Source organism: Nylanderia fulva, unplaced genomic scaffold (assembly GCF_048542155.1).
Source record: "Nylanderia fulva isolate GAGA-0341 unplaced genomic scaffold, ASM4854215v1 Scaffold1, whole genome shotgun sequence".
Taxonomy (NCBI): Eukaryota; Metazoa; Arthropoda; class Insecta; order Hymenoptera; family Formicidae; genus Nylanderia; species Nylanderia fulva.
The window spans coordinates 3,802,320-3,830,225 of NW_028189192.1; the positions used below are offsets into that span (position 1 = coordinate 3,802,320).

The following is a 27,906-nucleotide window of genomic DNA, read 5'->3' on the forward strand; positions in this document are numbered from 1 at the left end:
TTTTATTTATTACTGAATAAAATATCAAGCTAGTAGGTAAAGTTACAAATTAAAAAAGTTTAACTTTTATATATGATACTCTCTATTGACAACTTTACTTACCTTTAATATCGAGACATCTTTTTTCGCGTCATTATAATTAAATAATTTAGTAAAAGACTGTGGAATTGTTACAGACGAGAAATATTTATTTCTATATCGTGTACACGCGGTAATTTCACAAAACATTAACATATCACAGAAATTAACAATGAATATACGGTGCGTTTAATTCTTATTGTTAGTGCGTCGATTTTTGTGCAAATCTCGAAATATTATTCCGGGTAAAATATAAATTAGCAGGTTGTAAAAATATGATATCTAATTTTTAACTGATAACATTTCTTAGTGATTTGTACAATATTTTAATCGGGAACATAGAAAGTTCATTTAATTAACTTTATAAGAAAAATATACATATAAACAAGAATAGCAAAGTAATAGAGGCAAGAGTAATCGCGCGCAAGGCAGATTGTTATAAATATTCAAAATGACTATACTTTAATGCGATGGACGGAAAATATATTTACATATTTCGTGCGAGACATAATCTACACATTTACAAAAATAGCGATTAGAGCAATTACATTTTTTTCCGTCCTTCCGCGTTTTAAAGAAATATTACATATAATCATGAGAGACGATTTGACACGTTAATCGTCATTTATTTTTAAAGGAAATTTAATCATTCTAAATTAGATCATTATCGTCTAGAATTATTTTACGAATAAAAAGTACATAGAACATTTGTAGGCATTATTATAACACATTAATAGAAAAGTTAAAAGACATTTTCGTACAATCGAATATAGCATTTAACGTATCAAAACGTCTTGTCAGATTTTCCGAAACGCGTCATCATGCCGATATAATATATTCTCAGCCGTAAAATAGCAGTAATCTTTATTGCGCAATCATACGTAATAAATACAACATAGATTTCACAGGTTCGTTCGGTTGTCGATATACTCGTCATCGTCGTCAGCGAACTTGATGCCGTCCTCGTTCTCCCGTATCAGATCGTAAAAGGAGTCTCGCGATTCCACCTTTATATCACTCTCGACCCCGTAATCCGGACTCTGAATCTCCTTCTTGGACAGGCTGATGTTGAGATTGTCCGTCGTCAGTTTTCGAGCTGCCGCCGGCGAATTTAATCGCGGCCCCGAGAACTCGATCATCGGAATGTTGGTGGAATCCAACAATTTATTGGCCTCTCGAGGTTGCGTGAATTGCATGAAATCTCGGTACTTGCACTGGCCGCTGGTTACATTCAGATTCGTCAAAAGGACATCCGATCTGGAATCGTCTTTGGCATCCTGAAGATCCTTCTCTCTGCCATCCACGAAGCCTTGTGTCTTCGAACTCGATTTACCGGATGACTTACTGGACGTGTTCTCGTTCTTGAAATAACGATTCCTCTTGTCCTCTTGGGAAACATCCTTCGTCTTTTGATTTACGTACGACCTCGAAGTAGCGTGATGATGAGGTATCGCATCTTCAGCATGTCTCTTCAAGGTTTGCTTTGATTTCTCCGCTTTATCTTCCGACTTTGCCACGTTATCGGCGATATTTACACAACTATCCCGCCGACTACTTCTCGATGGAGCATCCTGCTCCTGGGAAAGATCGAATTTAGTGACGTGAAGGCGATTGGGAATGACGCATTGCGTCCTGTCGGTCGCGAGCTGACCGCACAAGGATTCCTCGCTCACCCGGGTCCTGGAGTCCTCCAGGATCCGGTGAATCGGCAGCAAGCGTTCGTTCAGCCTGGCGGCTCTGCCCTCGCTGCTGATGCTATCCTCGGACAGGACGCTACCAACCGACGAATCGTTCTTCGATGACGATGACGAGGACGTCGAGTCTTGACGTTTCTGCTCGAAGCTGCTCAGTCTTGTCTCCTCGACACCAGACGCGAGCTGTTGTCGCATACGCCGATACTCGGCCGGGGTCAGGGTCGCGCCCTCGATGATCTCCTCCGGCAGTCGGAACAATGCCGGACTCGTCGTCCTGCCTTGAAAACAATCCGGTCGATCCGCAGACGGACCTTCAGAATCCTCAGACATCGACAACGGGGGAATCCATAGGAGAAAAGCTGGATCCATACCTAAGTACGAGCCCGGCGCAGCGCCGGCGTTCGCTACGTTGTAATCGTAATAGTCCAGTTCCATATCCGTCTCCGGATTAGTCAGGCTGAACTCCGAACCCGGTCCTTGGAGTAGTCGCTCACGATTTCGACGATTCTTTGTCTCCTTACCGCTGCGCAACGTAGAAACGCTTGACAGTGGACTGCTCGTCGACGAATCCTTTTGACAATTTTGCAGAATACAGAATTCTTTAATTATTGAAATATAACAATTATAAAATTGTATAAAAAATGTAACTTTACATCTTTTTCTTAATTGTATTTGTGCCGGTTTAGATAAAATACATATGTATATAATCGAATTTTTTTCTACCTTAGATTGCAAAGAATTGGACGTATAACGATGAAGTCTTGCAATATGAGGACTGTCGATGATGCTCGCTGTGCTTTGATATCTTGTTTCGTCCGACATCAGCTTCTCCGCTGTAGGGCTGTTAGATCCCAGAGTGCGTAATCTGCAATGTGTGAGTAACGTAAACTATTAATTATATCTCTGTAATTAGTTATTCCAAAATACCATAGCTGAGATACATTACTTACAATATTTTATTTTATCTATATCAAAAATTTGCATATTTACATTTATATATTATTTAGTATATAATATTATTTTATATAAGAATTATCTTTATTGCACATAAATTGTAGCTTATAAGATTTGTCAATTTAATTAAATATTTTACGATTCTTTGTCCAGCTGTGTGTTTCGTAAAAATATATGTAGAATAACATATACATACATAAAAATATGATAAATTAATTATATTTACTTGACTGGTTGGGCATATTTTACTTCTGGCTGACCAACTGCCATAATGGCTGATACTGTCGGTGGTGTTTCATTAACATGGAGTTTATTTGGTATTATGCTTCTCTCCATAGAGCTTTCTTCGTTATCTTTAAATTTCAAAGTAGTAGAGCTCAAGCTAGTTTCATCCTCGTATCTATAACACGAAAGATGTGAACATACCGTAAAACGCGCAATACATATTCAACGAATCGGTAATTTAGAAAATAAATAACGTATATAAGAAAATATTAATTATTATAATTGGCCTCAGATTAATAATAAAAAGTATTAAAAGGCATTAAAAACTTGATGAACTTTTTTTAACTTCTTTTCAAATAGTTAAGTTTCTAGGGATATTAATCACACAAACTTATTACTTACTCTGCCAAAGTTTCTGAACTATCGTAACCATCCTCCACCGCACAGGGAGCCAGCTTGCGTTTTGAAAGTCTTGGTGTACATTTTCTTGGCAATCCCACTAGAGATGCGACTTCCGAGATTAATGTCGTAGAAGACATCGATTTGGTTCGTCCCATCGTATCGCTACATCCTATCGAATAATTCGCATATGTTTAGTTATTTTAATATTTATGCGTATAACATATTTGTCATTGTAATTAATTCAATTTAATTTTAATCGTTTGTTTTTAATTTAAAAATTTTCAATATGCAATACTTTATCAACTATCTGCTTTCTTATTGCGAAAGATATTTACCGGAGTGCTCGCTCAGAGTATCCAAATCTTCCGCGATATGATATTTTCTATATTTCAGCGCAAATTGCAATGCTAGAAAAATAGATATAAAGAATATGAGTATCAAAAAGGATGCTGTCGCCAAATGCGCAGGTCCCCAAAAGATCCATCGTTCAACAGCAGGAGTAGAACTCGTTTCCGAAGAGATCGACGTCTTATTCTTTTCATATAATTTTTCTGAAAATAATTTGTATAAATTCATCATAAGCGTATAGAATAATTACAATTACAATTTCATGATAATATAAATTAAATGATTTAACAAATAATGAATGATTCTATTAATTGATTCGATATAATTTGTTCTAGAAACAAGATTATATACTATTATAAAAGTTGGTTTTATTTTATGTGATTTATGTTAAGTAACGCTTACGAAACATGCTCGCGTGTCCCAGAAAACCACCCACGCAGGAGTCCCCCGAAGCGACCGACTCGTCGCTGAAGAACTCCAACAGCAAGTTTTGACCTGAGGAAAATATCGTCCCCGTTGAGGGCGCGCTCTTGTCAAACGCGATATCCGTCAAGAGTTCCGCGCTTCGCGAATCACCATCGCGGGCGCGAAAATATTGCCCTGGACAGGGAAACTGCGTTTGGTCCAAGTGCAGTCGAATCACATAATCCGATTTTGCCTACGCAAATTGAAATCGACCGATAACTATCTTGTCTCAAAAATAAAAAAAAGAGATTATCTTATATGTATATTTGTTTCATCTTTTGCGAGAGTAAGTATATAAAAAATTATTCTGTCAAGTTCCAAATATATATAAAAATAATACATTAATAATACAGTCATAATTATGTGCTCGAAGAAAAAAAATTTACCTGCAGCAGCCAGAAGGATCGACCTGGACAGGCTTGTGTATTCGCCGCAAGGATCTTGCTCAAGATTTGATCGTGGAAATTTATAATGCAACCGCATCGACACTGAAGGCCGATCTGAGCTGTGACTTCCGGTCTCATGGCCGCTAATGTCGTTCCGTGTCGGCACTCCCATCCCTCAGTGTTCCACGCCTCTCGAAAATCGATCCTGCCGGTGCCGCCGCACGATTCTGTCTCGACCGCTTTTCCCTGTTTCCAGAACGAGCGTGTTATTAACTTGCTTGTGATTGTCGTTCGTCGATTATATCAAATCTACCTGACAAAATTTCGCCCCGTATTTCGGGGGTGGAGTATCGCAGAATCGATATCGATTACGCGTTCCACCCACACAAGAGCTGCTGCAAGGACTCCAGGCGCTCCAAGGACCCCAACCGGCCGCATCGTTTTCTGCGTTAATAATTAATATGAGAAGGAAGGAGAGCATATGTATGTACATATAGGGATAATGTCTCTAAAGACCGGATGCTTTTGTCCTCTTGACATGAAGATTGACTTTGAGATAGGGTGAATTTTTAATCTTCAATATTGCTTTTTAGAGAGAAATTTATAATTACTTTACATTAAATAATTTAATATTCTTTCTGTTATCCATAATTCAAAAATTCCTGATAAGTTTGATATTTTATATATAATCACATATAATTAAATTAATTTGTAATTTCAGATTTACTCCACCGGAAATGATCGTATTTATCCTATCGTCTTTTGTGACCCAGATCAAACGACGAACGATTGCAAGACTCGTTAAGGGAATCAAATTTACGTGTCTCGCGATCTCGACGGCAACTGCGAGGCAATAAATCTGTCGTGGGTGGAGGCTTTTAAACGGGCGCATTTGCATGTCGCTTACCTAGAAGCGGGAAGGTGGGTATGCACGCGAGCTTTACTTCCGCCATCGCGCCGGTGATCGCCTGGCTCACGTAAACGAAGCAGTACTCGATGAATTTCTCGGTGAAGATATCGCAGTCGAAGTTCAACGAGTGCTTGCCCGGCGCCGCCTTCAATTCCGCGATGTAATGCAACGCGGACGGCGGCGCCAGGGAGCTTACATCCGCCCTGAGGCGGCCATAAACGCGCACGCGATCACCCTGAAGACGACACGCCGGGTATTGGAAGAGGACCGATATGCCTGCCGATCCCTCGCACGGGTATATCGATCTTGCGTGAACGTTGAAGCTGAACTCGTCGGACCATTCAACCTGCGAGTAGAAGAGAAAAGAATTTGTAGATGTTTTTCCCAATTAATTTATTTACACGGCAACAAGCGCGATTTATTACACATTAATCGTTTGTTATGTCTTGTAGTAATTACTTTTTTAATTAGTGTCCCGCAATATATGAATTCTGTTTTAATTACTTAGAGCGAGAAGCTCAAATTACCTTGATGTAAGCGCTGGTCGTCGGCGCGGAAGGGTTAACGTCCGAAGCCTTTAATCTAAGCGCGTAATTTCCAGCCAGGCCGAAAAAATCGCACTTCAGTTCGATGACCTTTGGCGAAGTGAAGCCGTTTATCTCCTCGTAATAGAGCACCTAGAGAAATTTTAAAAAAGAAATGAACGTGAGAGAGTAGATTACAAGGATATTTATCGTTTAACCACACGATTTTTGCGTACGAATTTTTTCTCGCATACATAATTTACATACATGGTTTATCAGTTTTACATATGTAGCACTTACTTGCGTGCGACTGTTGTTTTGTGGATCGCAGGCGGCGTCGGTGGTACCACAGTATATGAGTTGCAAACTATAAGCAGCTACGGGAATGCCGTTGGCAGGCACACATGAGATTCCATTGTACTTTATCGTTGCTATTACCGGCTGACTAGGATATGTACCGAAGTGTTGGGATTCCAGGAGCAGAGAAGGGATTGGCCACTTTACATCTAAGGCACTGCTCATCTAGATTTCATTTCAATTAAATAAATTCTCCGGGCATCATTAAAGTGACGCATCTCATACAGCATGCATATATCTTATAGCCTAAAGATATCTTTGAGATATCTTCTGAACGTCTTTCGAATGCATGCTGTGTTGGATGTAATGTCCAACAATCGTCTTCGAGAAAAAAAATGTATAAGAGTAAAAATTTGATTTTGATTTTTATATATAAATTAAAAAAAAATATACTTTACTTTTTAACAAATTAAAATATATGTTAAGCTCTTTGATATCAGTGCTCACCTCAATTTCGGGCAGCCCAGCAATGGCAGTGTTGTGTCTGGCAGCCACGGTTGAGAACTTGTACTGAAGTCGTAGTGTATAAATTCCGCCGCGCGAGAAGACACCACAAGGTATTATCACAGAAATATTCTCACCCTTATGCGGCAAGGTATCGAGAGAAAAATCACCGATCAATTCCGACGTGAGGCCATCGACATATAATACTCTGGAAACAAAACGCAAGAAAACAATTTGGGTAAATGCAATCTTTAATATTATCGTTTTAATTGTAATTAAATATTGTGATATTTGTGAGATTTTATAGACACAAAAACTGTTTAATTATTTATTTATATCTTGAAAAGAAAACACGTTAGAAAATAGCTGTAAAAATTATTTCGCGACTCCAGACGTGTAATTGCAAATGTGACAACTTTATTTTATCGTCGTCACTTTTTTTATTTTAATGCTTGTTATCGCACTTATTTAAATGTGTATGTAATTGATGGAATATTTCAGGACCCTGTACATGTTCGTGCGACTTATTCTTTTATGACTTTTTTTACATACCTAAGCACGAGCGGCTCGTGACTTTCATTAACTTCGTTCTTCTCCAGATCGATTTTACCTTCCTCATCTTTCTTCGTGCCATTTGTGCTGGTGGCCACGGTATTGACGGATGTCGTAGAAGATTCCACTTCCGCCGAATCTAGGATAAAGACTGTCACATCGCCGGACAAGGCTGTGTGGGACGAAGGAGCGACAACTTTTAACAATATCGGCTCCCTCGCGTCTACTATCGATCTTGTGATACCTGAAACCAGTAAACAATGAGTCTAAAGACGTGAGTACTTTTTTTATTAATAGAACTGTTATTAGTCAATAATTAATACATTAATTTAATTTAAAAAATGTAGGCGCAGTACGCTGTCTAAAATTTAGCTTAATAAAAACACATTAGTAAATTGTGTTTTTATTAATATTGACATTTTAACTATAATAAATAATTCTCATATGTTATTTTTTAAAAATTGTTTTGTCTAATAGTCTTAATTAGATCTTCAGACATTATATTTTATATATATATGTAATCTGTCAAAATGTAAATTTAATGATTATTACCGCATTTTAAAAGAAGAATGATTAATAATCCCAGTGATGTCCGTTCGGATGTCCAATTCATGTCCGGCTCTTCATTGATGATTGCCAGGGTTTAACCGAGATATTTCGGTGCCCCTGACAAGATAATAATTTTGCGTCCCTATCCTGCTAAGGATAATGAAAGAATGACGTTGAGAATTTCGCCAAAGCTATTCAGAATAGGTATATAGATCATTATTACAGTTCAATTGAAGAAATATAATTTTGTTACAAAATTAATCTTAAGTAAAGTAGAACACGTTGGATTATGCAAAGAAAATAAGCCAACGCAACCCAGATTACATTACGCCAGAATAATAGATGTTTCTATAAAACCTGAAATATTTTTAACTCTAACGATAATCTACTATATCGTGCACACATGCGATTGAAGCATTACGTGTTCTAAAAACAATGCCACATTTTGGCTATAATTTATACTTAAAATTAAAAAATAACATTTTATAATTAAATGATATTTTCAATTTTATTTTTAATATGCTTTGTTATTTCTATCCACTATACATTGTTATATAAATAAAATAAATAGAAAAAAGATTTTTTGATTAAAAAAGATATTTATAAATTTTCTTAGATACTAGGGATAAAAATTGAATAATTAATTAAGTTAAAAAGTTAAAGAAAGTTATAATTTTATAAATATTTAACTCTAATCGCGGTAAACATCTTATTTTTACAAGCAATTAATATGTTAATGTAAGATGTGTACACCGTTAATTTAGCAATGTCTTTCAGATGCAAATAAGTTAGTGCTGGTAGCAGGATAATTTCGCTTTGGGCGAACGATCAAAGTCGACCTACGTGCGTGCGTTTTGCACCCCCACGCTTTGCTTCTGAAAATCTGCAGCCCTGTATAATTGCACGTGTTGCACCCTTACAGCAACCCCGTAGTCGCTTCTCGGAGGGAAATCGAAATCGGGCATCGTCCTTTCGCGTTCGTATCGATCGGCTACGTCCCTATTATACTGTGCACGGTTTCAGAAAACGCACGTACGCATACATCGCGTGTTGGCTGGATTAAAGGATACGATTTTTCATATCTAAAATAAATGTTCACGAAACTGATCAATGATACAAATAATATTTACAATTAAATTTGACGAATAATATATCTAACATAGAATTTTGCATTTTTGTTACACAACTCTTTAATGTATAAAATGAGATAACTATAAAAAAATGTAGATGATAATTTTTCTTGTAGCTTTTAATATTTTATATAAATACTTGTTTATAGAAACCTATATTTATTCTGTTCTTATTTAAAAAATATTTATTTTATTCGGTACAAACACAAACACACACATACAATTATTTAAAATTTTTTATTTATTTTAAACTATATGTTGATATTTGTTTAAAAAATTGTTCGATGTCTGTATCCAAAAAATATTTGCGCATATCTGTGAAAGATCTGACTGGTCTCTGCGGGGTGTCTCGAACCCCTTGAGGATTCTTTTCACCGTGACATAAAAATGGATGGAATGGCGGACCCTTCCATAAATGTGCTCGTTAAAATCTCTGGGATTTCTGCCTGCATTTCTCTTAATTTATGAAAAACCGCGATCGGTGAGTAAATCTTTTACCACTTAAAATATGATAATTGAAGAAGTAGAAAAAAAGCGTTTACACATATATAAGAGATATACTAAAAAAATTAATATCATAAAATTTTTTACAAAATAATATTGTAAAGCTTTATTAATTTTGTATTATTTGCAAAATTAAATGCATTATTTACATTTAATTATTCGCAAATTATTTATTTCATTATTTACTTAATTAAAGAAGGTATATATTTTGTATAAAATAAAAGTTCTTTGTCTTAGAGTATTTTGTTTAATGTTAATATTAAGAATTTACAATGATTAATGTTAAGATGATAAATGATGCTTAATGTAAACAGCCCACGTACGTGTCAGAATGATGTAAAAGGGGTTATTTAGAACGATTATGCAATTGGAGTAATGAGTTCGATGCCGCTTACGAAAGGGAATACAGACTGCACGCAGACAGACATGCACTTCTTATCGTTGCAGACATGCGTAGTGGTGATTAACATTGATATATCAAGATAAACATCTTCCTCTACTAAGGGTGAAAAGTAGGGGGTAACATCGAGTACTTTAAAAATGACAGTCGCAAAACATGCACAAAATATCTACAATTTGCTCCAATAAAGTGTATCAATATTTTAATGATATTTATATGCAAATTATTTTTATTAATTATATCAAATATCTTGAGTAAGAATTAATTCTTTTTCAAACAAATTTTAAAATCAACTAACAAGAGAAAGAGTATTCGAAAATAATTGTGACAATTATTTTTGAATACTCTATTGTTATTTATATTAATATGTTTACAATTTTTATTTAAAAGATCTCATTCAATCATCTGAGTCTTAATTATTTTTAAATAAATTATATCAAACTTATCCATTCGATTAGTATCTAATCATTATCAAACATCTAACATACTTCTCAGTAACATAAAAGTGAAAGATACTTTTAAACATCTTTAACATATATATAATAAATTTTTTTAATAGAACATCTTTAAATAATTCTTTTAACACATTTATGTTTTCAGAGTGTCAACATACCTTGCTCACGTAGTGGCTTTATCCGGATACATTCCTCATCTTCCCCAGCGCAGTTGGTCGCATGGGGTCAAAGCACAGTAGATGAGCTCGATCGTCGGCTCCGACCTGATCGATCGATCTTGCCTCTCATCGATTCCGCGGGTAACCGATGCGTCGACAAACGTTTCTTGCCGTCGAAGGACGGACCGAGGGTGCGCGACTACTTCGGCGGCGGCGACCTTCTGGAATCGATATCGAGAGCTCGGCCGCCACACGCGAAATTACCGATTCGCCTATCCACGCCGTACAAGCACCCTCGCGCGCATCCCTCGCGCGTTCCGAGGGTCAACCCTCCACGGACACGAAATTATCCTCCCGCCGTGAGGGGGATACGCCGACGGTGTTTACGAGACTCCAAGAAACTGTGATAGTGTACTTTTATTTCTTCTCTTCTTTTTTTTTTAATAAATAAAAAATATAATTATAGTTTCAATTTTTCTTTTTCTAACAGTATTATATTTTGTTACAGATTTGGATTCTTGGTCTCTCCTGAGAAATCCATAGCTGCGACGTTTCGACTTAACAAGGAGAAAAATATATATTCTTTGCCATATTCTTCAATCGTTCCCTTGAGAGAATCGCTGTCAACACAATATACACTGATGATAACACCGCGAAGATTGTGTCACCCGAAATCTAAGACACCAGATCAATGTGTAATATTTATTTTCTCACAACTTTCTTCATAACCGAAGCGTTCGAGTATCATCGTCGCTCTTTCATCAAGTCAGATTGTTTAGAAAAATTAAGGGAATTCAATGAGATTCTCGCTCGTCGATCCCGCGGAAACGCGAAACAGGGAGCAACTGCGCCAGGGCGACGCGCACATCGCGACTAAAGCCGGGGTCGCCGGCCACCCCTCTCTTTCCCTTTATCGCAGAGAGACGGGGTCGAATTGCCGCCACCGCCGCCCGCACCCCCTTTTATCGTTCGGGGTGCGCCTCGAGGGTGAGCATTATGACAGAAGGTTGGCTTCTATGAATGAATGGCCGATCTATGCGAGGCGCGCCACGTCGCGTGTGCTCGGAGTCGGAAAGGCGAGAGCTGAATTCTGTCAGGATGATGATCTTGCTTTCGTAGGAACGAAGGATGAAGACGTGATTGCGAAGGCGCCAGAGTCGGGGGTGGGAGGGTGACTTGGAGCAATATTGGCGCGTAGAAAGCGAAGGGATGTGATGTTGGTGACTTCGTCGGACGAGACTGATGTAATATTTACGTTTGAGAGTAGGAAAGAAATTTTTTTTTAAGCTGAATATGTATGAGAGATGTTTTGATAGATTTTTATTTCTTATTAATATTAAAAATATTAAAAATTTTTTTAATTCTAGATTATTAATCTTATATATGTATTTGATATATTTATATAGTGTTTTCTTTGAATTATACTATTGATAATATTAAATTAATTAAATTTCGTATTATATAATACAGATCGACATATTACACATATCTTCATTTTTATTCATCAAGTTTCAAAAAGCAATTAGAGTTCTACAAACTTGTATTGCAAAGACATTAACTTATTTTTATCCTTTTTTGTAGATAATATTTTAATTACATAAAAGATAGATAACTACATTAAATACATATGCAAAAATGAAATAAATACATAGCGAAGAAATAAGAAAAAAGAATTTATAGAACGCGTAAAAGATTTTCGCGTTCAGGATGTATTTTTTTAATTCTCCGATAAATCGTGAGATAACGAGACACAGCGATAATTATCGCGAATAATGTGTTCTCAAACAAGCGAGGGTTTGAGTACTTAACTTCCCGGGGTGCGAGCCACTTATTTTCGCGCAGCCCTTCGTGATGCAAGTCCAAAGAGAATGGAGGGTTGCTGCAGAGGCAAACGCACTCAGCCAATTAACGAGCGAAGTCCTCATTCGAAGCTTTCTTTTCTTTTCGTCTTTTACGTCGAATTTTTTTCTATTTACTATCTGTCTATTCGATAGGGAACGAAGGGTGGCATTCTTTTCGTCTCGCGCCACAACGGCAACGATAGTGTACAGCTTGAATAATCGATACTTCCAGCATTTCTCCGCCGTTGCACACGCAGACTGCTATCGGCGTCTGCGAAACCTAATTGCGCGGTGTTCCGAGAACAAAGGAATTGGTGGTTCTTTTTATGACAAACGATAACTACAACAATGGGGCGAATATCCCCTCTCGATGCAAATCTTGCTCTTTGGATTGTTTGTCTGAATCAATTGCGTGAATAAAAAAAATATTAGCTGATGAAAGAAAAACTCAAAGATTTGTTGTATATATATGTGTATATGAAAATACAAATAGTTTTCAATTAAAAATATATGATATAAATTATATGCAAATCTGAAAAAGCTAATTTTTATACAAAACTTGAACAAAGATCGTAAAATTGCGCGAAACGGAAATGCATTCTTTATATAATTGTTAATAGCAGATAAAATGTGATTGAGAACATGTATAACATTTGAAGCGGTTTTATTAAATTCAAACAGCAATGTTAACAATCGTACAACAGCGAAAATAAACAACAGATTAGATAATATAATATTGTGCAAATGTGTATCATTTATATATATATATAAATGATATACAGTGCATTAATTTTATTTAAAATTTTGCACATAATATATATTTGAGTTTTAATATTAAATTTCTTTAAGTGTATTCATATATATGCAATTGTTATATATAAATAATATCTTGAAGCAAATGTGTAATATTACAACTCGATAAAGTTGTAATATTACACATTTGCTTCAAGATATTATTTATATATAACAATTGCATATATATGAATACACTTAAAGAAATTTAATATTAAAACTCAAATATATATTATGTGCAAAATTTTAAATAAAATTAATGCACTGTTCCAATTACTTACTCTTGTATATATTGTATATTAATCAAATAACATTTTATTAATTTATATAATAATACAGAAATATATTCTAATCTTTGTATCTTTATAATTTTTTATATATATCGCTATGTTATAGAAATAAAATATATGCTAGCAAATAATTGTGTTAATGAAATCAGATTATAATTAATATAAGCACAACCAAGGCATTGCAAATTGCAAAATATGAAACGGAAATTACGATCTATGATCCTGATTTACATTTAATTAGCAATACCTACATTAATATTTCTTGCATTAAAATTTTTCTTATTCTGCGATCAAGCTATATATATACATCAAAGCGTGAGGAAATATGGCGAATTAAATCACGATAAAAATATTATGCATTTCTGTATAAAAGACTGCGTGATTTCCATTTTATTATCACATTCAAAATTACTACTACTCTACATTTGTAGTAATTTGTAACTACTAGTTTGATAGAGTATGAATTAATATATATGGATTATTCTTTGAGATACAATTGCAGCAATTATCGACTATATGTACGAGAATGTTTTTAGAAATACAATACAACATTATTTCAATAATTTATAAATATTAAAACGTGAAATATACAATAAAACTGATCAAGGGAAAAGTTAAGAGGTTTTCATATATAAACTTTTTACTTTTTTATAATATTGTTGGAATGTAAGAAATAAATATATAAAATAAACTTTTATACAAAACTGTGCATTGCATTAAATTCTCATTATGTATCTTAAATATTAGAAAAAAATATTAAAAGACAAGTATCAATTTCGAAAAAATTACACAAATATAATTTTACTACTAAATAAACGTGTTTTTTCGATAATCAATTTTTTTAACATTTCTTAAGATTTATATATAATTGAATATTACTTCATACAAAACATTCTCTACATTCTAATTGTAAGTATGTAATAAAAATGTCATCACTTCTATATATATATATACAGGGTGTTATAAAAGTAACGGAACAGCAGAATAACTCGAAAAATGAGTCCTAGAAAAAATGCTAAGTACTTTTTATAATTTTTTCCTAGCTATCTGACGTTTAGATAGCCAGGAAAAAATCATAAAAACCCAGTACTTAACATTTTTTCTAGGACTCATAATTTTTGAGTTACTCTGCTGTTCCGGTACTTTTATAACACCTTATATATATATATCTCACAAGCAATCAAAAATTGTAGTATTATTTCTATATATGTATATATAATACTACTACAATCCTTGATTGCTTGTGCTGACATAAAAGAATGCTCTATTTCTTTACACAATTCCTTATTAAATAACGGTAACATTCATCTTCAATAGAGTTGCCAAAAATTCCACTAGATAAAAAGAATATAATATATTACAATCGCAATTTAATATTATCATACTTATTCTTTAACAATGTCACTATTTTCTTAATTTCATTATTAATTGTAAATGGATTTATATTACTGATTAACTGAGCAAATCCATGATATCTTGTGCGGATGAATTAGATACATTTGTATTGGTTTGCGTATTAGTTGGCGACGTAAATGGCTGTAATGTTCCGGGAAAGTTCGGCCTAATTTCTGATTGTGTTGTAAAATTATTCTGAAGAGTAGAGTTCATATTATTCTGAGGAGTAATAGAGTTCCACATTGACGTGGATTGTTGCGAGTTCCAATTTATAGGTACGTTCATGCCATTAGAATTCCAATTCATCGGCCTATTCGTTAAAACATTATTCGACATTGTTTGCGTCGGAGACGTTAAAAATATTTGCGTCGGAGGCGTAGTTAATAATTGCGATTGCGTTAAACTAATGTCATTATACTTGTACATAGTATTTTTAGAATAATCCGGCTGCGACATAGTCGATCTCGACATGGATAGATTTAATTCGTCTAGATTATTTTTCAGCAAAGTGGCGGTTAAATCTTTTGGTTGTGGTTTTGCAGGTTGCGACACAGTTTTAGGAGTCAATATAGATTGAGATTGCAATCTTTGATGTGCTTCTTGTTGCTGAATTAATCTAGAAAGATATTAATATATTTAATATTGCAATATATTATAATTAATAAATTATTATTTATTATAATTAATAAATGTGTAAAATATACAGAATTTTGGAAATCTTGCTGAGACGAACCTGAGCTTATCCTCCATGGTTAATCCATTTTCAATATTTACAGGTTTAGGATTAGTGTTCGTGGCTGGAACTTCGGGCGTCAAATTAAGGTCGCTCAGGCTATTGTTTTGCATGAAAGTGGGCGACGTTACTTGAGAAAGCGCCTGATCAAATTGTTGTGTCTCGCGACGTACTGCATCCAATTGTCGTAATGCATCTCGATGTTCGCTAGTTACTCGACTTATCATATCGACGACCAAAGACGAAAGTGTCTCGTACTGTGACATGCTAAGATTTTGCTCTATGCAAAGAGGCAGCAGGAACGGTAGTACTTTTGTTGCCAATATTTCTTTGCCCATGCCTAACTTACTATGAGTAAGTAGCATTCTGTAAATACCTGATAATAGAGGAAGATATTTTGTTAATAAATTGAGAATAAAATTGAACTAAATGTCTACAAAGAAATGTAATTTAAAAATTTCTATTTACGATAAAAAAAGAATTGCTTTTATATATGCATAAAATACATATATAGATATTACCTATAATAGCCATTAAAATGGCTGGTTCGCCAGAATGAGGAACTTCCTGTAGGAACGGTAATATCTGATCGAACACCAGCCAGCGATCAAAGTTTGGCAACATTTTTGCAACACATAACAAGCAATTAACGCGTACTCCGAGAGTAGTCTTCTTCCCCGGCGATAAACAAATCTTTTTCATTCGAGGCAGTATAGCGTTTTTAATAACTGGTCCCTCGATCATCGTCACTATGTTCGGTAATGCTGACAAACAGAGTTCTTGGAGCTGTTCCCATTCAGATTCCAATGCACGTAATAACAGAGGCACTATATCGCTTTTAATAACGTCCGTGGGGCACAGTTTCAATAATAAATTTATTTGCTGCATGAGAACTAAACTGATCTATAAAAAATATATTAATACACGTTATCATTATATAAAAATTATATAAATATTTCTGGTATATTATCCTTAGTGTCTTATTTTTTTTATCTACTAAATTAAATTTATATCTATTAAATTTTATTATTTCACGTTTCTTTTTGCACAATGTGAAAATATGTACTTACTTGTGGTGGATCTTCCAAAGCAAGAACAGGTTTCAAATTAGGAAGAATATGTTCTCGAAACTCCTCTACCTCAGAAACTTCCATTACCTGCAGTATACTTGGTAATACAAATGGTATCATAGGTGGATTAACCAATTCTTTATAAAGCGCAGGTAATACTCTATGAAGAGCAACTCTATGTGGTAATTGTTTCAACAGCTGTGGAAGACCTTTATAAAATTGCGATTTTTGAAGATTATCCCATTGGAATAATTTGTCCAAGTAATTTAACGTCTTAACACCAATGTCCATAAAATAATCGATCTGTAATAATAAAAATAATATCATGCATATCATAAATTATATTTAAAGTATTTCTTTTCTCAATTACTTAAAAAAATTAAAAATTTTCGATTTTTGCAAAAAAATAAATCACAAAAACTTTCTCAAAGAATATTACTTTAAGAAGTTACCTTGATGAACTGATGAGCATCTAATCTCAATTCTGGATTGTGACTCAACATGAGTTTTACGGTATCTCTCAGAGTCTCGGGAATTGGAAGCAATTTTCCCGAAATACTGGATCCTTTAAAATTTTCTAGGACACGTCGACATTTTCCCAGATCATTGTTAGATTCATAAAGCGGCTGATGTTGCGAGGAATGTATCGTATATATCAGCATGCCTAAGGCAAAAATATCGCTTGCAGGTCCATTACTGCTTGCTAATATGCATTCAGGTGCCTGATAATTTAACTGAGATTGCACAACAGCTGGGAGTGTCGGATCATATTCAGAATATAACCATGATGGCTGTAATAAAAAAGTGCAATTCATGTAAACACAAAATGATTAAATTCAATTACTTATAAATAATAATTGCATCCTGTGCAATTTTAGTTTATAGAATATAAAAATTTAATAATCATCTATGTTTTTCTTATTGAGCATAATTAGCTTTTAGTTATATTAAGGTACACTGATATAAATAGGAGTTATCGTATTGATGATTTTTATACCTGTTTGCTATCTGGATTTTGATTTAAGGCACAGAAATCGAAACCAAATATCTTCCAAGCTCCATGGTTATTAATAACAATTGATTCTGGACACAGATTCTTATGCAACAGTTTTACATCCCCATGTAAAAATGCCAGACCTTCTCCCAATTGCAACAATCCATAGCGTATTTCTATATCATGCAACTTGTAGTCTCTCAAATTTGCAGGTGTTGGTTGAGGTATATTCTCATAATTACCTAAAATATATTTTATATATTAATATTATATCTATTAAACAAAGTATATCAATTTTCAGTGCAATATAATTTAATTAATTTAATAATAACACAAAAAAAGATTTGTCCACCTAATACATTAGCCAGACTAGCAAACACTGGTTCAGTTGCAAATGCGAGACTATCTCTAGACTCTTCCAGAGGATGTTGTACGGTCAAAACTTGCGGATGCCTAAGTTTCGTCAACTGCGTTACACCTCGTTTCAGGGTCTCCAATATAAGTTCTCGATCCGCTTTGGCGGGCCATTTCTCCAGCATCCGTTTCTCAAAGACGAAAATCGCGGCTTCCTGCTTGGTGGACTTTTTGTAGCCACTGTAAATCTTCCATAATAATCCTGGTCCAGCGCTTGCCACATGAGCTGTTGCTTCAAATTCCCTGGTGACAGGATTGCCAGGTAAAACGCTGGACAACTGTGACAAGCCATATGCCGTATTTTGGACGGTGTTGCTGATAGTATTGCTGACTGTGTTTCGAAGTTTGTTGAGAACATCCATCCTGTCACTTGTCACAACTTGTTACTTATCTCCATGAAAAAACATGCAATAAGTATCAGTATGATGAGCTTCTTGGGCTTAAATCAAGTTAATTATCTGTGTGCTTTTCAGATTTTTGCAAATAAATATCGTTTTATTTTAACAAATTTTTAACTGCTGTCACCATGAATGAATCATCACACGAAGCATGAAATTCGAGGAATTTATTTTACCTGCCAACAACATAACAGATAGAAAATATTAAACTTCAATGCTGTCAAGCGCACGTTTGTAAGATAAATGCAAGATTTGTACAATGGAAATTTAATATAAATTATCTATTTGTTTCAGAATATTTTCTGCCTGAAGAAGGCATAGAAGAAGAAACGAGATAAGAAAACTTGAATGTCCGAAAAATTCGACGTTGCAGAAAATCATCTCTAAAGGCGCTTTACATCGTCAGCCCTCCAATGCAGATTCTCCCTGCATCTGATCCAATAGAAAACGTTCGTGCCTAGTTCCCAAAATATTTCTAGAAAAATTACCGGAAAACGAGCTCTTCTATTGGTTACCGAACATTCGTTTGACAGCTGTCAAACGAAGAAGAGTTGCCATTCTTGGAGAACAGTTGCCCGTTCTCGGCGACTGATGACGAGTTAACCTCGGTTTCGGTGCTGACTGACATCTACAATTCACGGAGAATTATGTATTTTGAATCGCACCCCGTGCAAGTTGCTTTTATTTGGAACAGTGTAAATTTACATGGCACTTGGTAGGAAGGAAAATTCGGACTGTTACGCCGTGACGTCGCGGTTTCCTCGGTAACGTGACGGCGATATACCACGGGAGTTTGACAGCTGACTTCGTCAGTCCAGCGTCTTCGGGTATCCTCGAGCACTTTCAGTGCGTCCATGAATTATTGCTATGACCTTTACGCGATCCTAAATAAATTAAGCAATTATAACATCTATCTTTCCTTCGTCTGTCAATATAGTTTGCATCAAAAATCTCGCGCCGAGGATTGTCGAGGAAAATGTCTGACGCAGCGAATTTGAGATACAGTTGTATGGACGAGCTCGTAAAACGGACAAAGATAAATTTTACGGGAAAGGAGCCGCATCATGTATATTCGAGGCTACACACTATGCGACAAACATCCGAAACAGCGAGGAATGAGGGAGATGATGAGACTGCATACATTTTACTGAAAAGATGGTTGAATTCGGTCGAATGGATCAAAAAAACTCGGGATTATAAAGCTGGCAAATCAATCTATTCCACGAACATGACTGTTGATCAGGTAGGAAGCTGTGTATAATGTGTGTGGGTATATTTATGTGTTGCAGAGTTGTATACTATATATGCCATATAGACAGCAAAAGATTATATGAATGTTTATATTCTAGATAAATGAAGTCAAAAACATACTTGCAGACTTGAGACAAAAATTAGAAATACGTTATGAACATAGTTCTAAGAAGCATAATGATACAGTGGAACAGATGGAAATAGAAACAGATAGAGTAGAAGTAATTTATGCAAACAATGACATTGGCTTGGAATTACCAGAAACACCGACTGACGATCCTGTACCTGGTGATAGCGATGAATTCATATTATGCAATCAATTGTATAATTTGATACAAAAGAAAAATAGATATTTGATTATTGATATTAGACAAAAGATCAATTATGATAAATCTAGAATACTATCTGATAATTGCATTAACATTCCACAATCTGAAATTAAACCAGGGTAAATAAATCTTTCTTCTATATATTTTAGAATTTTGTTTTCTTTGATATTTAATATCTAATACTTCTTGCGATGAATTTGTTTTCAGAATGTTGGCTCACCATTTTTTGAAATACTTACAAGATAAGCATTCGTATGATTTATATAATCATCGATCAGCAAGTCATGTGGATATTGTAATCTTGCTAGATTGGAATACTACGCAAGAGTCTTTGACATCCACTACTCATCTAAATGTATTTAAGGATATTTTAAAAAATTGGGATCCTGGTACAAGGTATAAGAAAATAAAAATTCTAAATGGAGGGTACCAAGAATGGTTGCAAACATACCCAGCATTTACAACAAATCCCAATATAGATAATCAAATAATTGAATCTAAAAACATCGAGAATGAGATTTTAGAGACTATCGAATATCCGGAATGGGTGAACGAAAACGAAGTTGAAATCACGAAGAGCAAATTAAATAATACAAAAGCTTCCAACATTGACATCGATGAAGAAATGGAAAAAGGTGACAATAAGTCGGCACTATCCAAGCATGCCAGGTCGAGCACTAACAATGTCACTCCTTCGACAAAGTCCAAGAGTTTCACTAGTCAAGTAACGATAACAATCGATGACAAACGGCCATCTCGGGGTGATAATGCGAACGCGCAACGATTACAGAGTCCAGATATAATAGTTCCTCAGCACAAGATATTATCGAACACAACGTCGCAGAATGAAATAAATGCAAAGCCGGTAATTGATCGCAGTAGCAAACCAGCCGCTTTGAAGACGTACGATCCAAGATGTAAAGAAGTATTGAAATTCTTGAAAGAATTAAATGAATTGGCCAAATCAAAGTTGAAGCTGGCTAACGAGCTATTAAGTCAGGAATGGGAGCTCTATTCGCAGCGTGATGACAAACACAGCGCAAGTGATGAAAAATATTTACGCAACGAGATAAAATCTCTAAAAGTTAAAGTGGAGGACATGGTACTTATTTATGTAATAGTTCAATATTTTCAGTTTTTTTTGCACAGTATATAAGAGCCATAAATGTTGAGTAAACTGTAATTTTTAAAAATATATCACATTTTTATTAATATTTATATTGCAGCACAAATTGTATCTCAAGATCGAAAATGAGTATAATGATTATACAAAGGAAGCAGATACAATTAAATTTAATTCTACTGACGACAACGAAAAGAAGAATTTTGAACTCAATCTCTCTCTTTCAAAAAACAAAATGAAAGAAATTGAGAGCAAACAAAAAAAACTACATGAGTAAGTGTATATTAAATTAACATTATCTTTAATAAGTAATATATATGGTATCTTTAATAAGTAATATATATTTCTTCTTTCTTTAATTTATTAACATAGATTTTTTTACAAATAGCAAGTTTGTTTTTGATTTTATTAAATTTGTGTTGTATTGCATGATTGTAGAGAATTTTTGGAAAGGGAGCACAGAGAGATAACAATGAGGCAAAATGATAATGAAATTTACAAGGAGCCTTTAAAAACGGATGGTTCGTCCATTAACACCGGCTTGGAGCGATCTTATTCAAGTCCAAATTTACTGCAGGTACGAAAAATTTTGCGATACAATCTTAAAAGTTCAGTTTGTTTCTCTTTTGTTTATTTATTTAAAATAGCAATCGCATAACTACACACGAACATTTCTGCGTTAAATTCCATTAGTTGGGAGATCGTAAAGCACCTCAGGTAGATAGAACTTCTAAGCCACATATATCGCCTCGCAAACTGAATGGATCTATTGGGAATGAAAACGTCAAAGTGTCTCCTCTTAGTTGGGGAAATCGGGAGGAACGAATGACTCCTATTCATGGCAGTGTTGTAAGTACTTATCCGGACAAGAATATACGGTGCTTTCCGGCAAAATTGCTCTAATACGGTCTTACAGACACTATTGCAGCTTTTGCTTTCATTGATTGCAAACATTGGGAATAAATATTTGACTTTCAAGAATTAAAACTGATCATGGTGATGGGTTTTCACTTTTGCATTTCATATGGTGCTTGGCATAATATTGCGTGTATGATACTGAATGAAATTTATTGGCATAATAGTAGTACACGATCCAAGAATACAATTTTCCATTAATCAGTAACAGTAATATCTTTTTAAGTTTTTGTGCATAATTATATTATAATTATACAGAATTTTTTATGTAAAAAAAATTTTACATTTACCGTTAATTTGGAAATGTAAGATTTAGTTTTAATTTTTTCTTAATTTTAAATCTTCTGTAAATAATGATAATTAATGTCGTTATAAAAATGTAGTCCGAAGATTTCAAAATTCTTTTAATCACTACTCCATCAATTTAATTAAACAATTGAAAATTAAATTGATAATATAGTTTAAAATATATAATTTTTGGAAATATATACACTGCAAAAAGCTGCTTTCATCAAAAATATAAAATATCAGATTTATAATAGTTTAATGAAATAATATTCTATTTCAAGTGTTATTTTATGTAAAAACAACTGTAAGGTAGTAAAATAGTGCGAGAGAAAAATGATAAATAATAGTCAAAATCATAAGATGAATAATAGTAAGAGTAGAGGAAAAGAGAAGAAGAGAAGGATCGATAGTATTTAATATACACACAGATACATACACATATTGGTATTAAAATTACAATATAGAATTACATATAGAGAGAATTTTTCGTTAGATTTCACCGTAAAATTCACTACTTTTATCATGTTTGGTAATAAGTCAAGAATGGTGCATGTTAAAATTATGATGAGCAATTAAACCAGATTTATATTTTATATAAATTTTAGAATACAGAATAATTAAATATTTTATATAAATTTATCATTTTTTGGCATCTATTCTACTTAAAACACTTATATAGAATCATAAGTTTTTAACATAGATTTTAATATATTTTAAAATTATTGCAATTTTACTATATATTTTAGTAACATTAATCAATAATTTATTGTAGTAGATATTAATATTTTTTATTGTGATAAATATTAATCGGAGAAATTCTCGTAAAATTCTTCCAATACTATATTGTCCCAGACTGCCATAATTTTCGAAAATTCTCTTGTGTATATATACATTTCGCGATAAAACGAAATCGAAACTTTCCGATTCGTGGAACACGTGGTTCACAATCACGTGCCTCATAACACGATGAATGGACACGTGTATGCGCACATATTTCAACACTGCTGAGGTTTCCCAATCTAATCTGTAGACGAACTTTCGATGATTAGTGCTGTATGCACGTGCTAGTATCTGAGTAACATTAGCCAGATTCGGGATCGTCTGTCAAAGGCGTTGTCTTTCGTGATACTTTTTATGTTATAGAATCATTTTTTATAATTATTGTAATTATTAAAATAAAATTTGAGTATAATAAAAATAAATTATCCGAAAAAAATTATTGAATATATGAATATATATGAAAATATCTTATAAATGCACTGGCTAATTTAATTGTTCGTTAACTCTTAATTTAACGATATAATGTTTAAATATAATTTAATGCATGATAATACAGTCAAGCATATGTATGGGTATAGTGCTTATTATCTCGTGATCAAGTAATCTTTCGTTGGAATGTGATAGGAAATGTTAGACAATGGTGAATCTTCAAAGGAAATTTACTCCACTGCAATTGCTTTATTATTTTAAGAAGGTAATCCATAAATGGAAATGCAAAATGTATTTTTGTACTTTGTGCTTTTACATTATTATTAAAATAATTCATCTGACAGAGAGATATGTGATTAAAAAAATAATCATACATATATAATGTGACATTTAAGGTGTACATCTGTGCTTTTTTTTTAAATTATTGTATCTGTGAATGAATTAGTAGAATAGTTATTTGATTATACAATTATTTATATCGTAAAACTAATTAATTTAATGAATTTTGAACTTATAAGAATCTTATACTTACACAAGTATTAAATGTCATTTATTAAAAAATAATTAAGTAGTATTATTTATATTAAAAAGTAATAAATGGCAAATCATCTATTTATAAATATGTCAAAATAATTGCATTATGAGGTGTGATGGACCATCCATCATGTTGATGTAAATAAATCAATAACTACTCGCTTTATTACATTACGCTCGAAAGTAGATCGTGCAGTTCTACAACTGCGAATTTCTGTCTTTGAGAAGGATTAGTCATTTGCGGGTATTTATTCTTTTATTGTATTTGAAAATTTTGTAAAAATTTTAAAAATATTTTCGAATAATCCTAAATGTTGTAAAAAGATGATCAAAGTTTATTTCAAAGTTTTAGTTTAAGCATGTGTCTGGAATAGACATTTAAATTTAAAATAAATGTATAAAAACGAACAAGATCAAATTAAAATGTATCTTCCAATGGAAAATTTTCCATTTTCTTAATACATTATCTCTTTTTATAATACGGAAGGTGTATGGTGTGCGTGTGTGTATTTATGATACAGTGATATGATTGATAATGTGTTTTATCAGCATAAAAAGTGACTGTCTTCTATTTACAGCATCCGGGTATAACCGGTCTGAAGAACTTGGGCAATTCTTGTTACATGAACAGTATCATTCAATGTCTGAGTAACACGACGAATTTGGCGAAATACTTCACCGATAACTCGTATGCCGACGATCTTAATACAAGTAATGATAATATGACACAAGGCCAAGTCGTGGAGGAAGTGGCCCAAGTTATTAAAGCACTATGGAGAGGCCAGTACAAAAGTATATCCCCTCATGATTTAAAGGTACTTATTTTAAAAATTGAATTCTAATTTTGTCTTACTTTTAAACATTAAATAATCATCAATTCTATCCTTCATTTTTTATTTATGCATTCGAATCAAATTTTTGTCTTCTACGTTGACTTTTGTATATGCCAATGTAATTTTTTTCAATTATATCATTACTAGGTCGCAGTCGGGCAATACAAATTGCAGTATGAAAGTTACGAACAACAAGATTCTCATGAGTTTCTCATGTTCCTTTTAGACTGGATGCATAATGATCTTAAAAAGGTAAGCAGTTTGCGATTTAAAATGATTTAATGGAAAGTAATTACACAGAAAGCTATCAGAATCTGTTTTTCGTTCATAGGATGCGAAAATGCCGATCGAAATGACCAACGCGGAGAAAGAATGGGATAAGGCGATGAATTCTCAAAGATCCATAATATCGGATTTATTTTTTGGACAATTAAGATCGACTATCACATGTTCATTTTGCAAGGAAGCAAGTACTACCTACGAGACATTTACTACTTTAACCATGTTTCTATCTCAGTCTAATCGGTGTACATTAAATGTGAGTATTATATAAAATACGATGACTTGAATGAAATATGTATATAATCTTTTTGCTTCGTATTTATATAAATAATTCGATCCATTAAATTATTTATCAGAACGAAAGGATATATTGCGTTTTGTATTGAGAATTATATATTTTGTATATAAAAACGTTTCATTCTTCTTTAGGATTGCATGGAGAAGTTTGTAACGGGGCAAAAGGTGAGCGGATGGAAATGTCCCAAGTGCCAGACACTTCGTGACGTGACAAAGAAGTTTGATTTGGTCAAACTCGCGCCCATCGTTGTAATTCACTTGAACCGTTTCGCCGAGAGAGGTGGATGGTTGGAAAAGGGCAACACCGCCGTTGATTTTCCCCTCACGGGATTCAACTTAAAGCCTTATCTTGTTACAGAGAATATGAAGGCGAATAATATTCGCAATTACAATTATACTCTCTACGCGATGTCTAATCACTATGGAACGATGGATGGCGGTCATTACACAGCGTTTTGCAAAAATGCTACTCAGAATAAGTACGTATAGCAAATTTGAAAAATTCATAAAAGTTATTAAAAATAAAGCGTTAACATCATTTTTTTTTATCTTTTTACAACTACTGTTATTAGAGAGATTATTTCTTATAAAGAGAGTAAATATTTTTCGATAATATTTTATATTTTTAGACATTTTGAACATTAATCCTATAATTAATTATAACGACAATTGTCAATATATAAATTTATTTATGCATTTAATGTATGTATTTGCAGGTGGTATAAGTATGATGATCAAACTGTCACGGAAGTGTCACCGAGCCAAGTAAAGTCTCAAAACACGAGTGCCTATTTATTGTTCTACACTTCGTTTCCGAACACGATTATGTAGTAGAATGAAGATGTGACCGTGGACACGATTAATATTCGGTTATGACGAAAGTCTTAATATAGTGCTGTGTAATCTTTCTCTTAATATAATCTTATAATATTGCGCTAAATTTTCAAGTCTTACTATTATGAGAAAGATAACACACAGCAATGTGGTCTTCGACACTCTGTAGATACGGTATATTTTGTATGATAAATTCTGTGCATAAACAGAAGAAAAACGTATAGGGGCTGTGATGGTATTCAAAGCTTTATTGGTGCTGGCATTCATTGAAAATATGTAAATATATGCATAGAACAGTTGCAATTCCTTTCTGTATTTCCATTGCAGTCTGTCGCCTTAGAAAAAAAGTAAAATATAATTGCGTTCGAGAATATTTTAATACGTGTGTGTATGTATGTGTGTGTACAGCTTCGTATATATAATTATATATATAAATCAGAATGTTTAATTGAAATATCATTGAAATAGATTATATTCATTAGTAAGATTATTTCATATACTATAGCCGGGTGTACTTTGTTTATTTGCTAGTTGTTCTCTTTTTACTTTTGTGTTGAAACGAAGGGGCCACATAGTTTTTTGCCTTATCGAGTGGTGTAGACAAAATTTTCGCGAGAAATTTCTTTGACTTAAAATTGATTATATATTTACTTGTATTTTATATGAATTATCTTTATGATCATCAAACAACGTTAATCGTTGATAAAACGCATATTTTGTATGCAGCTTAGACCGAGCAGCATTAGCAAACATTAACTGCCTTCTTTGCTGCGCTGCCAGTATTGTTGCAACGCAACCATTTTGTACTTGAAACGCTTTATTGAAAGTTAGAGATTAAGTTTAGAAACTTGATTACAAGTTTCTTAATGGCTTATACATAACAGAAAGGGCGAGAAAGAATTTTACTTAAAAAGTAAATAATTAAATAATATCCCGTTATGTACGAGTCATTGTAAACTCATCTATGAATGGCTTAGAGTAGTCCAAAGAAATTAAGTTTGATGATTAATCAAACGTAACATTTGGATATTTGGAACATTGATTCAATGGAATATATATTGTGAGCTTCGCGCAAAATTCTATAAATCTAGCCGTTAAATAGCGCACTCGCAAAGGCTTTATTCAGAGAATTTAGCGCAAACTCGTTAGTTCATCACGCAATTCGCGTTGCCATATAATTATACTTTATCTATGCGATGCATAATATACATTTAAGACCATAATGTTGTCGGACAATGTCAATAACATCATTACAATTATGTATAATATATATTTTTGTTTCATTTGCTCCCCATTTTGAACAACTATAATGAAATATATACAACTTATATCCATTTGCTTATACTTTGATCGTTTAAAAAATTTGTTAATGTTAATTTATATCGCATGCAAATTGAAGTTTTTAATGAATTTCTGCAAATATGTACATAAAATGAAAATTGGTGCAATTTTTTTTATATATATCTATAATATAATAAAATTAATTTCGCAAATATACATTTAATGAATAATCGACACTTTAATAAATATGACAAATAGTATTTCAAGT

General features: G+C 33.5%; 3 protein-coding genes and 1 long non-coding RNA gene across 8 annotated transcripts; 2 read left to right on the forward strand and 2 right to left on the reverse strand.

The window, feature by feature from the left end:
* Positions 1-167: 167 nt before the first annotated feature.
* gogo (thrombospondin-1 like protein golden goal) lies at positions 168-11,651 on the reverse strand. Of its 2 annotated transcripts, XM_085479958.1 has the most exons (16): positions 10,536-11,651; positions 7,892-8,038; positions 7,340-7,583; positions 6,791-6,995; positions 6,287-6,508; positions 5,990-6,139; positions 5,460-5,808; positions 4,866-4,996; positions 4,553-4,798; positions 4,104-4,359; positions 3,689-3,904; positions 3,354-3,522; positions 2,953-3,126; positions 2,496-2,637; positions 2,144-2,342; positions 168-2,050 (listed from the first exon to the last, which is right to left on the reverse strand). In XM_085479958.1, the coding sequence occupies exons 2-16, from the start codon at positions 7,950-7,952 to the stop codon at positions 981-983; spliced, it is 3,834 nt and encodes a 1,277-aa protein (XP_085336084.1). In that variant the 5' UTR covers positions 7,953-8,038; positions 10,536-11,651; the 3' UTR covers positions 168-980. The 2 variants fall into 2 exon arrangements, with proteins under 2 accessions (XP_085336084.1, XP_085336083.1); XM_085479957.1 differs by having other exon boundaries at positions 168-2,342.
* Positions 2,498-11,834, forward strand: LOC146725301 (uncharacterized). The gene is made up of 4 exons (XR_014924090.1): positions 2,498-5,113; positions 5,274-7,613; positions 10,523-10,946; positions 11,044-11,834. It is a non-coding gene; the product is annotated as an uncharacterized LOC146725301 (long non-coding RNA).
* A 1,983-nt stretch (positions 11,835-13,817) lies between these two features.
* On the reverse strand, positions 13,818-18,814 carry LOC114928327 (SCY1-like protein 2). Of its 2 annotated transcripts, none has more exons than XM_029299439.2 (8): positions 18,639-18,814; positions 18,003-18,450; positions 17,654-17,892; positions 17,109-17,447; positions 16,657-16,959; positions 16,108-16,489; positions 15,587-15,962; positions 13,818-15,469 (listed from the first exon to the last, which is right to left on the reverse strand). In XM_029299439.2, exons 2-8 carry the CDS (start codon positions 18,424-18,426, stop codon positions 14,911-14,913), a joined length of 2,622 nt encoding a protein of 873 aa, XP_029155272.1. In that variant the 5' UTR covers positions 18,427-18,450; positions 18,639-18,814; the 3' UTR covers positions 13,818-14,910. The 2 variants fall into 2 exon arrangements, with proteins under 2 accessions (XP_029155272.1, XP_029155271.1); XM_029299438.2 differs by having other exon boundaries at positions 18,003-18,455.
* Positions 18,815-19,000: 186 nt separating this feature from the next.
* Positions 19,001-27,627, forward strand: LOC114928326 (ubiquitin carboxyl-terminal hydrolase 8). 3 transcript variants are annotated; one of them, XM_085479964.1, is made up of 12 exons: positions 19,001-19,289; positions 19,400-19,705; positions 19,812-20,161; positions 20,250-21,144; positions 21,269-21,438; positions 21,604-21,742; positions 21,859-22,014; positions 24,690-24,926; positions 25,092-25,196; positions 25,276-25,482; positions 25,656-26,002; positions 26,240-27,627. In XM_085479964.1, the coding sequence occupies exons 2-12, from the start codon at positions 19,439-19,441 to the stop codon at positions 26,352-26,354; spliced, it is 2,988 nt and encodes a 995-aa protein (XP_085336090.1). In that variant the 5' UTR covers positions 19,001-19,289; positions 19,400-19,438; the 3' UTR covers positions 26,355-27,627. The 3 variants fall into 3 exon arrangements, with proteins under 3 accessions (XP_085336090.1, XP_085336095.1, XP_029155270.2); XM_029299437.2 differs by having other exon boundaries at positions 19,003-19,308; XM_085479969.1 differs by lacking the exon at positions 21,859-22,014 and having other exon boundaries at positions 19,002-19,308.
* Positions 27,628-27,906: the final 279 nt, after the last annotated feature.

What these genes read in the sequence shown, in the direction of transcription:
- gogo (XM_085479957.1), bottom strand. Translation starts at nt 7,952, where the DNA reads ATGAATTGGACATCCGAACGGACATCACTGGGATTATTAATCATTCTT. An exon ending in CATTCTTCTTTTAAAATGCG is followed by an intron (nt 7,584 to 7,891) that starts GTAATAATCATT and finishes TACTGGTTTCAG; the next exon opens with GTATCACAAGATCGATAGTA. An exon ending in CCAATTCTTTGCAATCTAAG is followed by an intron (nt 2,343 to 2,495) that starts GTAGAAAAAAAT and finishes AATTGTCAAAAG; the next exon opens with GATTCGTCGACGAGCAGTCC.
- LOC114928327 (XM_029299439.2), bottom strand. Translation starts at nt 18,426, where the DNA reads ATGGATGTTCTCAACAAACTTCGAAACACAGTCAGCAATACTATCAGC. An exon ending in AAAATCCAGATAGCAAACAG is followed by an intron (nt 17,448 to 17,653) that starts GTATAAAAATCA and finishes TTTTTATTACAG; the next exon opens with CCATCATGGTTATATTCTGA. An exon ending in CTTTGGAAGATCCACCACAA is followed by an intron (nt 16,490 to 16,656) that starts GTAAGTACATAT and finishes TATTTTTTATAG; the next exon opens with ATCAGTTTAGTTCTCATGCA.
- LOC114928326 (XM_085479964.1), top strand. Translation starts at nt 19,439, where the DNA reads ATGTCTGACGCAGCGAATTTGAGATACAGTTGTATGGACGAGCTCGTA. An exon ending in CAATCTGAAATTAAACCAGG is followed by an intron (nt 20,162 to 20,249) that starts GTAAATAAATCT and finishes ATTTGTTTTCAG; the next exon opens with AATGTTGGCTCACCATTTTT. An exon ending in CTCCTATTCATGGCAGTGTT is followed by an intron (nt 22,015 to 24,689) that starts GTAAGTACTTAT and finishes TTCTATTTACAG; the next exon opens with CATCCGGGTATAACCGGTCT.